The 17,072-nt window shown below is 41.4% G+C and overlaps 1 protein-coding gene across 1 annotated transcript in view; it reads left to right on the top strand.

Moving 5' to 3' along the window:
• The window catches only part of ADCY3 (adenylate cyclase 3), a 288,173-nt gene extending 271,921 nt beyond the window's left edge, over positions 1-16,252 (top strand). The window contains exon 20 of the mRNA XM_073561916.1: positions 3,373-16,252. Coding sequence (XP_073418017.1) covers positions 3,373-3,555 — 183 coding nt within the window. The 3' untranslated portion in view covers positions 3,556-16,252. The remainder of the gene's footprint in view (positions 1-3,372) is intronic.
• The last annotated feature ends 820 nt before the right edge of the window (positions 16,253-17,072 follow it).

Genomic DNA, 17,072 nt, shown 5'->3' with positions numbered 1-17,072 from the left:
TTCGGAATTGTTAACAACTGTGCTTTGAGAATTTCATTTTTCAAGATTTCCCATCCTTCCTGGACATTTTTGTCTTTAAGGATATCCAGCCATTGGATCCCTCCAATTCTCTTTCTGAATCCCTTAAAATCTGCCTTTCTGAAATCTAACCTTGACGTCTGAGTCTTCACAGGTCTTCCGCCTCTAGTTATCCAAAATTCTAAAATAGCATGGTCGCTACCTCCTAGGGTCCCAGCCACTTTTACCTCCTCAACCATTTCCTCCCTGTTTATAAGGATTAGATCCAAGGTAGCAGTTCCCCTTGTTTTCTCCCTTACCTTTTGGAAGATAAAGTTGTCAGCAAGAGAGGATAAGAATTTCCTTGACCTGTTAGTTTTGCCTGAGAGAGATTCCCAACAAATGTCTGGATAGTTGAAATCTCCCATGACAACTATGTCATATTTTTTTTTGGAGAACTTGGCCATTTGATGCATAAAGAGTTCATCCATATCTTCAGCTTGCACAGGCGGCCTGTAGTAAATGCCTACAATGGTGTCCTTTCCATTGTTCTGTCCTTGTATTCTTACCCAAACAGTTTCCACAGAACTCCCAGTCTCTGAAGCTTGGATCTCTGTGCAGATATACGCGTTTCTAACATACAATGCGACACCTCCTCCTCGTTTATCAAGTCTGTTTCTTGTAAATAAGTTGTATCCTTCTAGTCTTGTATTCCAATCATGTGTATTGTCCCACCAAGTTTCAGTGATTCCAATGACATCATATTTCTTTTCCTGTGTTAGTAGTTCCAATTCTCCTTGTTTGTTGCCCATGCTTTGTGCATTAGTATAGAAACATTTTAGTTTGTGATTGGTTTCTCTTTCTCCAATATTTTTCTTAATTAGATTCTTTCGTGTTTGTTCTTCCTTTCCACTTCTAATAGCAGAGTTCTCAATAGCATTTGTCAGGTGTTTGGCTTTTTCTGGTCTTTTGCTTCCCTTCCCATGTTGTTCTAGTTTAAAGCTCTCCTTACAAGTGTAGCAAGGCGACTTCCAAATACATGCTTTCCAGTCTTCGTAAGGTGCACCCCATCTCTAGCAAGTAGTCCATCGTATAAGTAGTTCACTCCGTGATCCAGAAATCCAAATCGTTGCTGATGGCACCATCGACGTAGCCAGTTGTTCACCTGCAGAATCTTATTCCACCTCCTTGTTCCATGGCCATCCACTGGGAGGATGGAAGAGAAGAACACCTGCGCTCCCAGTTCTTTCACTTTCTTGCCTAAGTCTTCAAAGTCTCTGCAGATGGTTTCCAGGTCGTTTCTTGCAGTGTCATTTGTCCCCACATGTAGTAGCAGGAATGGGTAGTCATCTGTAGGTCTGAAGAGTCCGGATATCCTGTCAGACACATCTTTAATTTTTGCACCTGGAAGACAGCACATTTCTCTTGTAGTTATATCCGGTCTGCAGATAGCGGCCTCTGTTCCTCTCAACAGGGAATCCCCCATGACCACCACTCTCCGTTTCTTCTTCACAACATTTTTCTTTCTCCATCCAGGAGGACTCTGAAGGCGTACAAGGTTGCTGTTTGTTGGCAAAGTCTTATCCTGATGTATTTCTTCATCGTTCTCCTGCCTGAGAGCCTGGTACTGGTTTCTGAGCAGTATGGGTGCTGACTGCCTCCTGATCCTCCTGCTTCTCTGGGTCACATGTCTCCATTCCTCTGTTTATTCAGGTGCACTTCGAATTTCTTCTCTTTCTGTAACATGACGAGATAATTCTGCTCTGTCCAAGAACTCTTCACCTTCCTTAATGATCTTCAACGTAGCTAACCTCTCTTCGAGATTTTGCAACTTTTCCTCCAACAGGGACACAAGCTTGCATTTGTGGCATGTGAAGTTTGGCTTTTCCACTGGTAAATCTGTGAACATGTAGCAAGAAATGCAGCTCACCAAATGGCTCCTGGCCTCTTCCATCTTGAGATTTCTTAAAAACGATGAAAGATGAGCCAAAATTCCGTTTTTCCGATTTCCTCTTTTCAGCTGCAACGGCCAAAACCCAGTGATCGTTGAGCTCGCGGAGACTCTTCACTTATCCCAGAAGGCACTGGGAATATGCAAATGATCTCCTCAAGACTCTTCCCCTGGCTTCTTTTGCCGCTTCAGCTTTTGCGCAGGCAATAGCGACGGCATTGCTGACGGATGTCTTGGAGGAACCAACTCGTGATCTCGTCTTGAAAGAGGATGCTCGTCCTTGAGACATGATTCAACGTTAGGCGACCGCTGTGATATCCCTTTGTCGGCTCTGCGTGGATAATGGCAGGCTCTGTATGGTCCGACCGTTAGGAGGTTGCTGCAATATCCGTATGCAATAACCGTATGCTTGGATAATGGCGGGCTCTGTAACGTCAGATCTTCTGAGCTTGTTCTCAGCAGTTGTTTCACTATACTGTCCTCATACACGTTAGCAGGGTGTGCAATGAGACATGTAGCTAAACCCCCTGTCTTCTTTAAGAAAAGAGGCTGTAAAATTGTAACCTTTTATTGATTGCAGATGTGACAGGAAAGGGTGAAACTATAGGATGCAATAACAGGAGCATTTCAGAATATATAACTGCACAGAGCATAAAATACAGATAGTCTGCAATACATAGGTTCCGTGAGGTAATACATAGGTTCCGTGAGGTAATACATAGGTTCCGTGAGGTAATACATAGGTTCCGTGAGGTAATACATAGGTACCGTGAGGTAATACATAGCTGATGATTACCTATTTAATACAACAAACGTTATAAACACAGGATTATAACACCTAGAGAGTGCTTACCAACTATGCTTAGAGCAGGCTGTTTAAGAAGCATGAAGAACACGAATGGTGTAGTTTCTCCTAAGACACGTGGAGGAATAAAGGCTGCTGTTCCCCTCACAGTGTCATAAACAAGACTATGATGTAACAGGAACAATCCCACAATACATTGCAAATTAAACTAGAATCTATGCATTAAACGGCCATCAGGTGGCGCTGTTACCGTACAGTATGAAATATATGAAGGATTATTACACACAAAAATACAATGTCTGTAATAATCGAAGACATAAAAAATGACTAGACCTTCTAGACAGCAATTATATGGCTGGACAGAACATCTACTCCCAGGTGAAGTGGAGGAAAAAAAAAAATGAAAGAGCAAAAAAGAATTAGTTGAGTTGGCTATAGTGGGTTACCGCAAAGTTGTTGACGTTACGGTGTTCTTAATTTCAGTGTCCGTCTTTCTTTCCTCACCCAATAACAAGTGTTTTTTCTGGAGCTTGGTTATACGTTGGTTCCAGTAAGTAAATGAGAAGACCCAGTACAAAATGGTGCAGAGAGCGATTCATCTTCTTGTTCACTCTTGTAGGTTGTAGAAGACACCCATGACATCTTGAAGGAGTACGGCTTCCGCTTTGTCAGGAGAGGACCCATCTACGTCAAAGGGAAAGGTGAACTTCTCACTTTCTTCATGAAAGGACGGGACAAACAAGGTTCCTTCATCAACGGCTCCTCAGTCACTCTGCCCCACCAAGTGGTGGAAAACTCTTGATCTGTAGACCAACCGTCCAGCAGAAATGCCAGAAACATGAAGTCCATCCAGACTGATGTCTTCGACAAGGAAGCCTTACATCGCCCACACGCCAGAGGAATAGATCTAAATGGAAATCATAGATGACATATACACCTATAAATACAAGTTTCTTTATTTCTGGAGTTGCCTTTTTACGACTTTTTTGCTCAACATCCTTTTGACTGCACAGGTTCGTGAAGAGACTCCAAAATGAGACAGCGTTTTTTGACAAAGATCCAAAGGTGGAGGAGGCTGGCAGCCAAAAGGGCCTGTGTTGACATTTTGATATCATAGAGAATGCAAATTGGATGCTTGACGACACAATATTCAAGTTTTAATGTAAACTTGTTCCCCGAAACGTAGAAGATGAGCACATAAGGTCAAAAAAAAAAATTCTCAACAACGCGTTGGACTTTCTATTGGGGCGACGGGATGGTTAATTTACTGCTAGTTTTCTGTGATAATAACAATAACCTCGCCCATGTAGTTAGTGGGAATGCTACGACGAGAGTGCAATATATTTCATTATATTTGGAGTAAAAAAAAAACAAAACTATATACATAACACATGACGAAAACAAATTAAGATCGAAAACACTTATATTTTTAATTGTCGGCTGGTATTCCCTTTCCAGATACGGCCTGCACCCCCGATCACTGCTGCTTATTCTCCACTTATCTCTCGCTTCAATCATTTCCCAGGTACTCGAGGGAGGGGGAAAAAAAAAAGAGACTGTTTCACCGGTGATTTATCGATGACGTGTCACTGCTTAGGACAGAGCTGACTTCTTCGAGAACCTCTGTGATTTCTATTTTTCTTACCAAAAACAAACACACATACAAGAAGATAAATAAAAATAATATACTTTTATATGAAAAAAACCCCGCAGCTTCCAAAAAAAAAAAAAGTTACATTTTATTACCAGGAAGGGGAAGCATAGACTCAGAGGAAAATAAGAGAAGAAAAATATATAGAGGGATATGGACGTAGGCCGTCTATGGACAGAGATTTAATTCACGTGGTTTTTTTTTCAAATTTATATTTTTACGAATTATAAATATATTATATATATATATAGAAGTCCTGACGAAGCGCTGTATGATGGAGCCGTATGAAGGGGCAGAGCTAGGACTGAAGTCATGTTCTCCGATCTGTTCCATTGAGTCGTATTCTTGGCCATGGAGATGACGTCCCGGGACGAGCATCCTTCACTATTCTCCTTTTCGATCCAAAATTTTTTGGAATTTTTCTTTTTTTTCTTAAATATCCTTTGTCTTGAAGGGCAAGAAAGCGTTAATTCACTGTGAGTACTTGATCAAGTACATTGATTAATGTTGGGTCTTTTGTCTTTTATTTTAAGGTAAATCGTTACGTCTATGGCCCTCTGGGATGGTGAGGATTCAGCTGGGGCGGAGGAAGCCGAGGGGGCGATATGAATGCAATAGAATTATCAGTAATTTATTTATTTATATTACCAGTGCAGGGAATCGTTTGATAATTGTCCATTTTCATTCATAATTACCCAAAGGAAAGGTTTGTGAGTGGAGAACTGGGTTAGGGACCACCTCGGCATCGGGGTTAGGGACCACCTCAGCATCGGGGTTAGGTACCACCTTGGCAATGAACCCCTTTCCATGGTTCTCTCTGAAGAGGAGTCCTGCGCAGATTCTTTCCACGGCCATATGTAGACTGTCCCCTAGTAATCAATAGGTATGTTATGCTGCCGAATGTCCACTGCGACCTGGTGGTCGATAAGAGCATTATGTGGCTGTATGTAGACTGCCATTAGTGGTCCATAGGAGCAATATAAGGATGTATATAGGTGCAATATGAGTGAATTATACAGCTGTAAGTAGACTGCCCTCTAGTGGTCATAAAAGCATCATCTGGCGGTTTACACTCCGCCCCCTATTGGTAAACAGTACCACTATACAGCTGTATGGGATCTACCCATAGTGGTCAACAGTTGGATTATATAGTTTTTTGTTGACTGCCTCCTAGTGATCAATACAGTCATGGACAAAAGTTTTGAGACTGTCACAAATTTTGGTTTTCACATTATAAAGCTTGTGTTTTTTGCTCCTTTAGTCGGATGTTTTGGTTACTTTTATACTTCAGAACTTTTTACACTTTTATTGACAAATACATGAGTTTCTGTACAGATTCAATATTCCCAGCGCTGCCCCTTATTTCACCAGACTTCTGTCCTTCGCCCTGGCAGCTGAATATAGTCTTCTGAGCCAGATCCTGACTGATGACCGCCCGTTCTCGTCTCATCAGAGCTCAGAGATTATCACAGTCTCTGGAGTTTTGTTTGTCGCTTTTGAGGAGTGACCATAGGTTCTCAATGGGATTGATATCTGGGGAGTTCCCTGAATCCAAAATGTCAACATTTTATTCACCAAGCCACTTCGTTCATAATTTTGCCTTGTGACATGGTCTGCACATTGGAGTTTTGGTTGTGTGCGTAGGCAAAATTGTGGTGTGATCCCGCTCCATGGATGAGAAGCCTAAACACATGAATGGTCTCAAGAGGCTTTACTGTTGGATGACACCGGGCTCATGTCAATGTCACCTTCTCTTCTCTGGGCATTCATTCTTCTAAATGTCCCAAAACAGTATAAAGGGGCCCAGTCATAGAAAATATCTTCCTGCAGAATGTCACTGTCCCTGATGATTTTTTTTGGAGAGAAGAGGCTTCTAATCTTTACTGCCCTTATTGGCACCAGGTAACCTCAAAAAGACTTCGCCTCACTGTGCCTGCAGGTGCACTGACACTTGCCTGCTGCCATTCCTGAGCAAGCTCTGCACTGGTGTAGTGTTTTGTAAGGGTTTCAAGGATTGTAATGAATAAGAAAATGCTCACACAAGAACTAGATTTACTTAAATTGATTTACTTAATAAATGATAAGATTAAATAATAAACAGTTTAAACAATACATATGAATGAGCATACATCCCAACTTTGGATGTCAAAGGTCCTTTTCTTTAGAAGATAAGTGTTAAGATAATTGAAACTTGTCCAAACTGGTTTTATTATCTGACCTTCAGGGAGGTTAGAAGGATATTTATCTATAAAACCATATCAATATTTAGTAAAATAATTAATTGGAATGTTGAAACCATTAAAAATAACTCGTACTATACATTCCACCCCTGGTTTTCAATCACTTTAATTAATCTGCCACTAAACTATACCATCTATCATTCATTGCATTGTTCATATATATATTTATTTGCTACCAATAGAAAACCACTTTGGTAAAAAAAAAACATCCTGGGCTTAAAAGGGAAAAAACAAACATTGGACCAACAGGTACTGAAATTTCAAATGTCTTTGTTAGAAATAGTCTTTCTTCGGATCTTCTTAGAACACAAATCTAAATGGGTTCTCTGTTACAGGGAAGCATGGGGAGTATTATGCCCTCATCACCTGGCCTAAATGCCACAGGGTGACTTCACTACTTTCCCTGGTTAACAAAAGAACAGACTCTAAAGAGCAATCTGTCCCTGCCCTTCATGACATTAAACCCTCGGTGCAGGTGTCCAATGACTGAGCATAAGAGTCCTTTCATCTTCTATTGCTGCAGCTCTTCAGGGCCTCACTTTATACGCCATTTGGTTTCAGGCAGAAGCTTCTAGGGTCAGTTCTCCTCTCACTTATCAGCTGACAGTTATGAGGATTCACCCCGGTGACGGTTTAGCAGCATCTGGGCTCAGTCTCAGCACTCAATTGGACATCTTCAGTCCATGTACAAGACACAGCCTGCACTGTGGGCTAAAAGTGAAATTCAAAATCATACTTGAAAAAAGTTCCAAAGTCTTGGCAGAGCTAACACAGTCCAACGCAACAGTCCCAAATAACTCAGTCCATGATATATTCACAGTCCAAGATAGATTAACTTTTCCAAGATAACTCCGTCCAGTCCTGGTGGCTTGTATTTTTTCCACCCGTTGATCAAATGAATAAAACAAAATTACTGTAGGTTTGATGGTCCTAATTAACTGTGCCCAGAACAACCTTCTAGTAAATAAAATATATCATATATGTATGGACTTATACACTGAAATAAATCATAATGTCAAAATATCAGACACCACTTATCAAACACATCAAATTCATGTCAATCACATTGGCATAATAACAATGATCATGATTATCAATACAATCATGTTAATTGAGATCACAAAATAATGTTACTACTAATCAGAATCAGTACAATTACATGTTTCCAAATTTTTTTTTAGGGAAAACAGAACCCAAACCAATATGCTATTATTAACCCAATTCTAGCAAATTATTATTTTTACATCATAACATACACATTACATCAACACACACACACACACTGTCCCTGGCTTCACCTAATGCATTCATTCAGTAAGCAGGAGAGATTCTCATTTACCTATAGACAAACACACTTTGGGTAACCACACATTTGTATTGCAGGCTGATACTGTATTCAGATGTAGGTGCAATGCTATACCAAGAACAAAAGACCGGCTGTCACTGGGTCCTTCTCCGATACCACACAATCAACAGAGCGAGGGAAGTGTGAACAATCCCAAGACCTTTATTATAGGCAAAATTAAAAGGTCCATAAACAACCCACCACACTGAGGATACAATAGTCCAGAACACGAATGCAGTTCAGTAACAGGATGAATGTCCAACGAGATGAGAGTCCAATAATCCAGCAGCCAGAGGATAAAAAGTCCATACGCTTCCCTTTCTCTCTGATGTGCTGTGTTCACACGATGCTCTCCACACAGGAACTGACGTCCCCCCTCCTGTCCTTTCCAGCCCCCTTCCCTATGTCCAGGAGTAGTCAGACGGGTTGGGGTGGTTTTCCAGCCTCCCAAACCTGACAAAGGTGCCTGGGGGATTAAGACACTACAGGGGGTCATCAAGAGACATAGATACAGTCAGGCTGCAGATATACAAGGCAACAAGAAAAACACTTTGAAAATCAGTGAAATAGAAATATACACAAAATGATACCCACATAGCCTATCACACCATCATTAACAAACATTCACTGAAATCATTTCTTTAACATATACGTTCTTCAAAACCCAATATGTACGGGAGCAAACAAAAAATACAAATGTGACACTCAAAAATAAGTCACTAAAATATCATCTAAATTTAGTTAGATGGTCTCCTGTTTCAGTAATGCAGAAATGAACTACGGCATTTACTGTGCACTGTATTTACATGTTAATTAAATGGCCAAGAGTTTCTTCTTTCACTCCTGCAAACAAAAGGTTAATTATACCCCCAACCCCCAATCCAACATTTAGTGGACTGAAAAGAGAAGAAAAAAAAAGTTCCTTTTAAAATCAAAAATGCTAAACAGAGTACAAACAAAATTGAAAGAATGAGCTCATAAAAAATAAAAATACCACATGGATTTTTTCTTTGGCGGAGAACTAATCTAACAAGGGCTATCCATGACAAATACACAAAGACCATACAGTGACACAAAAGAACATGTAGTACAAATAAGTCATCTATTTCTTTAGTCAACCCCCAGTATATCATCAGTCATCTAACTTTAGTTAAGTCTTAAATTCATTGTCTGTACTGTCACTCCCTCTTTTCCTTGTATGTTTCTCCCACATACACGATCATCTTATATCTGCTGTGGTCTTTCGCCTTTTAAAACATCAAGGTCTATTACAAACCCTCAGGTGAGGAATGCACATTTGTGGATCACCAAGACCAAACCCAATCCATCATATAACAGCCAGCGCATACGTCACAGTGTGCTCACAGGAGTATTTCTCTTCATATATCAGCCAGCGCATACGTCACAGTATGCTCACAGGAGTATTTCTCTTCATATATCAGCCAGCGCATACGTCACAGTATGCTCACAGGAGTATTTCTCTTCATATATCAGCCAGCGCATACGTCACAGTATGCTCACAGGAGTATTTCTCTTCATATATCAGCCAGCGCATACGTCACAGTATGCTCACAGGAATATTTCTCTTCTTAATAACTCTAGATTGAAAACAAACAACTTTAGACATCAAAAAAATCGAATAAACTATTCAAACAATTCTCAAGGATGTTCCACAACTTTTATCTAAAATCTGTCAATAAAATTAGTCCATGAGGGAATCATGGCAGGGGGTGTAGTATGCCATGGTATTGGAGGAGAGTAAGGGGCGGTTACAGTGGGGGCTGTGTAAGCCTCCATCAGGTGTCCCACCTCTATCTTTCCAACCCCCTATCTCATTTGTCACCACCCTCCTGGGCCAGGTGAGTTGCAATTTACTTCTCAGATCTTGCCATCTCCTCAACAGGTCACTTGTAGAGATCCCATCTATCTCCTGGAATGGAACCCCACTAGCTATCAGGTCAAAAAACAACTCCGTCCTGCTCTAATTTAGGCATCATCTTCTTTTCTCCTTTCTTGATCTACTCTCTCTACTGTACTGTTGTTTGACACTTTTGCTCTCTCTAGAGCAGATAGCTGGGAGATTAGATTGCATGCTGTGGGGACAGTAGTAGAATTTCCCATAAGTGCACTGAACATAGTGAATAATGGGGCTTTGTATGACGCTGGGGCACCTTCTACAAACTTATTCTTCATCATTACTGTCAATATTCCAGCATCTGGTCCCTTCCAATCCTCAACAACAGCAAAGTGATCATTCAGATCTGGCAAATGATCGCGAGTTATGCCACCTATACCTGCGATTTCTCTCAATCTCTGAACTCCATCTGCAGGAGACTCCCATCGTGTTTGTGGTACTAATTCCATAGGAGAGTCATACACTTGTGCCATGGATTCCCTCACCAAATGCAGCAAAGAGAAAGTCTCTGCTCCTTGCACGTCTCATTTTTAGATGTACCATAGGATCAATACAAATACTCCCAATGCCTCTAGATTATTCAAAAATATAGTATCTGACCCAAGATCCCATAATCTGAGAATCCATGCTAACAAATGTTCTCCTGCTTGCTGCCTGTACCTGGTAGCTAATTCTGCTGCTGTATGCCCCCTATTTTCCTCTGTCATGGCGGCTTGTGCTCCAACAGCTGCATTCCCTGCATCCATCCTATCTCCACTATGCTGTGGGACTTCTCTCTGGCCTGCCTTTCTACCTCATCCGTCAGCACCATCCCATTCTAGCAGGTCTGACCATTTCTCACGTGCAATCATGGTTCTAATCTGTGCAGTATGAATATCTGACACTGGCCTCTGTCTCCTCCTGCGCCTATTCTTATTCACATTTTTCACTACATAAGCTTCAAAATTCCTTTGCATATTGTCATGCTGTTTCATTTGGTCTCTCAAGGCTGATTGCAAGCTAATCCTTTGCTCTATAGCTGTATACAGCTCCAAACGCAAGTTATCAATCTCCTCCTGTAAGCTTTGAAGTGACTGGACACAGACCCATCCAACGGCTGCTGCTTTTTGCTCCTTTGCATCATACCTTGAGAGATCAAATTTGGCAGCCACATCCTGGGGATTTGAGAAGCGCTGTCCCTCCATATATTATTACATTTCTGTGCCATTGAGGACCATTCAGGCAAGGGTCTGACACTGCTGCTCTCAACTGCTTTCCTATTCTTGACAAACTTATTCAATTTTGCAAACATTTTTACTCAAAATAATCCCACTTCTGACACCAATGTTTTGTAACGGATTCAAAGGATTGCAATGAATAAGAAAATGCTCACACAAGAATTGAATTTACTTAAATTGATTTACTTAATAAATGATAAGATTAAATAATAAACAGTTTAAACAATACATATGACCGAGCATACATTACATTATTCAGGTAGAAAAATTCATCTGTGTGTCCATTTCTCTCGCTCATCTCCGTATGTCACTTCTCCCCTCTGCTCTCTGTGCGTGTCACCCTCCTTCTATGTCTGAGTGTTCTTTTATGTGTATAAACTTCTTTGATGTCAACAAGGTATGCGGACTGGACACCGAAACTGCCTCTGAGGATAAACATCTCCTGGGAAATCTTCAATAAAATAACTCCCATCTTTGGATATCAAAGGTCCCTTTGTTTAGAAGTGTTAAGATAATAAAAAACAGTTTGGAAAATTTGAACAAGTTTCAATTATCTGACCTTCAGGGAGGTTTGAAGGCTATATCTATATTAAACCATATCAATATTTAGTAAAATAATTAATTGGAGTGTTGAAACCATTAAAAATAATAATACATTTTATTTCTATAGCGCCGACATATTCCGCAGCACTTTACATTTCAGAGGGGATTTGTACAGACAATAGACATTACAGCATAACAATAATCACATAGATCATAACAGATACCAAGAGGAATGAGGGCCCTGCTCGCAAGCTTACAGTCTATGAGGAAAAAAGGGAGACACGAAATGTGGGTGGTAACAGTTGCCCTGATTGTATGGACCAGCCATAATGTTAAGTGTGTAACAGTACAGATGCAGAGGGCTAATGGATGCATAAAGCATGTGGGAACATGATGCGGGGAACCTGGTTATGGTAAAACTTTTGGCTGTGCCACCCAGGGATAGATTAGGTTAATGTGTTGAGGCGGTAGGCCAGTCTGAATAAAGGAGTTTTCAGGACACGCTTAAAATTGTGGGGATTGGGGACTAATCGTATTGACCTGGGAAGTGCATTCCAAAGAATTGGCGCAGCACGTGTAAAGTCTTGGAGACGGGAGTGGGAGGTTCTGTGGGAGGTGGGATAATTATTGAGGATGCTAACCTCAGGTCATCAGCAGAACGGAGGGCGCGGGTAGGGTGGTATACTGAAATAAGGGAGATGTAGGGTGGTGCTGAGCCATGAAGAGCTTTGTGGGTGAGGGTAATAAGTTTATACTGAATTCTGGAGTGGATGGGTAGCCAGTGTAATGACTGGCTCAAGGTAGAGGCATCGGTGTAACGATTGGCGAGGAATATGATCCTGGCAGCAGCATTCAAGACAGATTGGAGGGGGGAGAGTTTGGTAAGAGGGAGACCGATTAGAAGAGAGTTACAATAGTCGAGACGAGAATGAATAAGAGAAACAGAGTTTTTGCAGAGTCAAAAGTAAGAAAAGGTCGAATTCTAGAAATGTTTTTTGAGGTGCAGATAACAAGAGCGAGCCAGTGATCGGATGTGGGGGACAAAGGAAATCTCGGAGTCAAGTATGACCCCAAGACAGCGGGCCTGTTGCTGGGGAGTAATAGTAGAACCACACACGGAAATGGCAATGTCGGGTATAGGTACATTAGTAGCGGGAGGAAACACAAGGAGTTCAGTCTTTGACAGGTTCAGTTTCAGATATAGTGAGGACATGATGTTAGACACAGCGTTTAGACAGTCGCTGGTGTTTTCTAGAAACGGCGTGTTGTCAGGAGAAGCGTATAATTGGGTGTCATCAGCATAGAGATGGTACTGGAAACCAAATCTACTGATTGTTTGACCAATAGGGGCAGTGTACAAGGAGAAGAGGAGGGGGCCTAGAACCGATCCTTGAGGAACCCCAACAGTAAGGGGAAGATCAGAGGAGCCAGCAAAAGATACAGTGAAGGAGCGGTCAGAGAGATGGGAGGAGAACCAGGAGAGAACGGTGTCCTTGAGGCCAATGGAACGGAGCATAGTGAGGAGGAGCTGATGATCCACAGTGTCGAATGCTGCAGAGAGATCCAAGAGAATTAGCATGGAGTAATGACCATTTGATTTAGCTGTTAGTAGATCATTAGAGACTTTAGTGAGGGCAGTTTCAGTAGAATGTAAAGAGCGGAAACCGGATTGGAGAGGGTCGAGAAGAGAGTTATCAGAGAGATAGCGGATAAGATGGGAGTGGACCAGGCGTTCCAGGAGTTTAGAGATGAAGGGAAGATTAGAGACAGGTCTATAGTTAGCGGCACAGTTTTGGTCGAGGGATGGTTTTTTAAGTAGTGGATGTATGATGGCATGCTTAAATGAGGAGGGAAAAATACCAGAAGAGAGAGGTTAAATATTTTAGTTAGGTGAGGGGTGACAGCAGGGGAAAGGGACTGGAGTAGATGTGACGGAAATGGGTCACTGGTGCAAATGGTTGGGCGAGAAGATGCAAGGAGCCTGCTTACTACTTCTTCTGTGAGTGGTTCAAAATCAAAGCGTGAGCTAGATGCAGTGGGGGAGGGAGGACAGTGCATGGTATGAGGGGATTGGGAGATAATTTCCTGTCGGATCTGGTCAATTTTTTCTTTGAAGTAATTGGCCAGATCGTCAGCTCAAAGCTCCGTGGTTGGGGCCTGTACTCTTGGGTTGAGTAACTTATAGTACTCATTTACCATGAGTAAATAACTCGTAATATACACGTAGAACCGATCCTGCATCTGGATCCTCTTTAAGAGAGGCACTTACTGGATTTTCTTGGACTCTCTGAAGCCTTCTTCACTGCAAATGAATCTCTCCATTTGAAGATCTTGATGATGGTTGATTTAGGGAAAATCTTACAAGCAGCAATGTCCTTGCCTGTAAAGCTCTTTTGATGCAAATTAATGACTGCCCAGGTTTCCTTGGAGATAACCAAGGTTAACAAAGAAGACAAGCAACAGCTCCCTTTTAAATCAGCCTGTCTGTTCTTATTACTCAATCGGCAGGAGAGTGATAGCAGCTGCCTTGTCCTCGTTAACACTTTCTCCTCTGCTAATGAGACGATCATTGAAATTAAGTAAGCCGATCGTTATTTTTTACGTCAAGGATTGATTTTCCAGTTCTTTTGATTACTCTTCAAAATAATCTAAGTCTCAAAACTATTGGCCAGGAATGTAGACTGTTGCCTTTACCGTGATCCGGTCTTTATTTAGGGCATGAGATCAGCTTGTTTTTTTGGCCAAATACTGCCACTTCCTTAGTTACATTCAATGCTGCATTTAGAATGATGCTTACATACTGTTGACTCTCAGTAGAGTGGTGCACGGTGTGAGACCAGACCAGGCGATGGGCCAACAGTCTACAAGCAGTGTTATATCACAGAGAATAACAGGGGTCACTTTCTGGAGCTACCCGACACCAACAAACTGCCTAATAAAAAGAGGACAAAACCAACCTGCTTGTAAATTAGGCTTCCTATTTCTGGGGGATCCTGTAGGAGTAAATGGACAGCCTCTATTGTATGTAACACTTTATCATCTGCATGTAAGCTCAGCTAAGATGTAGAGGGATTGCCGGTCACTGCAGGGCTGACAGATTCCAGGTGGTAGGTGGCGGATTCATGAATGCAGCTCTGGATGGGACTAGAGTAGAAGTTGTGGCCTCACAAAAAAAGCATTTTCTCAACGCTATATGGAGCTTCAGCCTGTAAAATAATTGAGGTGTTCTTCAGAAATGATGAAAGGCATGGATGGAATGAGGGGCAGTGTCTTAATGGCCTGCCTCCACAACCTAGTGGCCTCCATTTGTCTAAGTACATCTCTAATGGACAACACTTCTATTCGAAAAGGGTCGCCACCGGCCACAGTTCTGACCATACTTCAATCTGCCGACGGAGAGAGTAGGGGGCACAAACACCAACATTGGCTGTACCGTGCTCGATCCCAACAAAGATGAGAACAAAGGTTCAGGTGTGTTGAAAACCATTTTGACTGATCAAGGAAGGTTAGGGTACCACTTGAGATGGCTGACTGGTCTTGCTGAAATTGGTGGGTGCAGCTAATGTTTATGACCACTTTATGTCCCAATCCAACTAAGACTATTTGAGGACCCTACTCGTTACATGGGAGATTTTCGAAAACATTCTCATGGTTTATACTGTACAAATCATTGAGCTCTTGCCTGATGGTAACAAGGGGGTCTATAGGAAGAAGAAATATAGTCAAGGCTTCAGGGGAGCAGGCACAGGAAGGAGAGTAAGATGTCTAAGAAGTCATCAAAGAAAGTGGCCAATGGGTATTTGAGGTCAACGGTTCTTACATTGGATTATTCCTTGAAATATCATCAGAAGTTCCCCCAAGTCAGATTGTATAGAAGGAATGGGGGAGATGGAAGGGGTCTTCACTAGGGCAGGTAAAGATGTTGGGAGTAATGGTCTTAGGATGACCTGTGACAGAGGCAAATGGATCTCCAAGGGAGACCAAAATCTGGCTTCAGACTCTAAGGATCATCTTCATCACAAAACTTTGTAATTTTTCTTGTTACCAAGTCTTTTAGCTGAAACGGTTTGTTCTTCTCACCCTTAGAGGGTCGATGATTGGCCCAAGAAATTGAGGCCATAGGGCTGTACCTAACAGGGGCTGTCAGGGTCACTACTGTAAAAATTAGAAATTAACACGAGTAAAGATGCCATGGTTGACAACCGCAACTAAAAAAAAAAATATAAAAAATAAAAAAAGATATCCGGCTACGAGTAACGTGAGGAGCGCTGCAGATCATGGAGGAACCTGGTATTAATAAAAAAATTTTTTTCCTATTTCAATTTAGTAAGTTTCTAACACAACAATCTCTTAAAATACGATTTCATGATCGAGTCCAAACCAAAGCAAATGCAACCGGTAAAAATCTATTTCCTGTAGTAGACTGACTTTACAGGCAGCCTCCTGACACCAGGCTTTGTTCTTCAGTATGACGGACACTTGTTAACGGCTCGGCAGAGGTGACACGATGTTCATTATTTTCGATTCACATCTGTTGTCATTTTTTTTGGTATTTGCTTTTAATAAACTGCACTCTTGCTATTATCTACTCCGATCTATATTGATTTACGCCTCGATTTCTCTTCTTTGTGGCTTATTCTGTATGTTGTGTACGTTCAGGTTATAGCCTTGTTTTTTGTAACCACCATGTAAATACAAAGTACAGATGTGGTCGCAAGTTCTACCTGCGATACAAGTGACTGCCTCTCTCTGCACTACACAGGCTTGTGTTAGAAATCTAACCTTCCTGCCATCGCTGCACACGACATAGCGATAGACTAAATGTGTCGTTAAGGCGGACAAAAAAAAAAAGTGGAACACAAAATTGTTAAAATTAATCTTATTTACATGGGCTATATTCTGGGTGTGACATTCGGACTCTATAGTTTCACTGAATGGTTATAAAGCTATCGTTTTGTGTACGCAGCTCCTATGAAAAGCAACTGCTCCATGAATTCAGACAGTAGGCACATACACGGATTTCCAAATTATTATGTAAATGTTACTTTTCACAGATTTTCCTAAATGGTGGATGCAAATGACTCGGGATAATGTTCAGATCATGATCCATTAGAGGATAAATCAAATTTTATCGGACAAATCTTCCAAAGAGAACAGGGTTAAAAAAAAAACAAAACAAAAAAAAAAAAAAACAACACGCTAACCCATCCAATCCAAACAGGCATAGAAATCAAACCTAATGAGAAAGCATTGAACACAATTACTGAAATTGTACAAAGTCTTTGTTGGTGATGAAGCTTCAAGATGCCTCCTTTATGGAGGAACTAGTTGCAGGCATTGCTCAGGTGTGATTTTGGCCCCTTCTACCGCACACTCTTCTCCGCACAAAGACATCAAACCATAGACGT

Source organism: Dendrobates tinctorius, unplaced genomic scaffold (genome assembly GCF_039654945.1).
Source record: "Dendrobates tinctorius isolate UK_male_01 unplaced genomic scaffold, ASM3965494v1 ptg000332l, whole genome shotgun sequence".
In the NCBI taxonomy this organism is placed as follows: Eukaryota; Metazoa; Chordata; class Amphibia; order Anura; family Dendrobatidae; genus Dendrobates; species Dendrobates tinctorius.
This window is presented reverse-complemented; position numbering and strand designations above follow the sequence as displayed.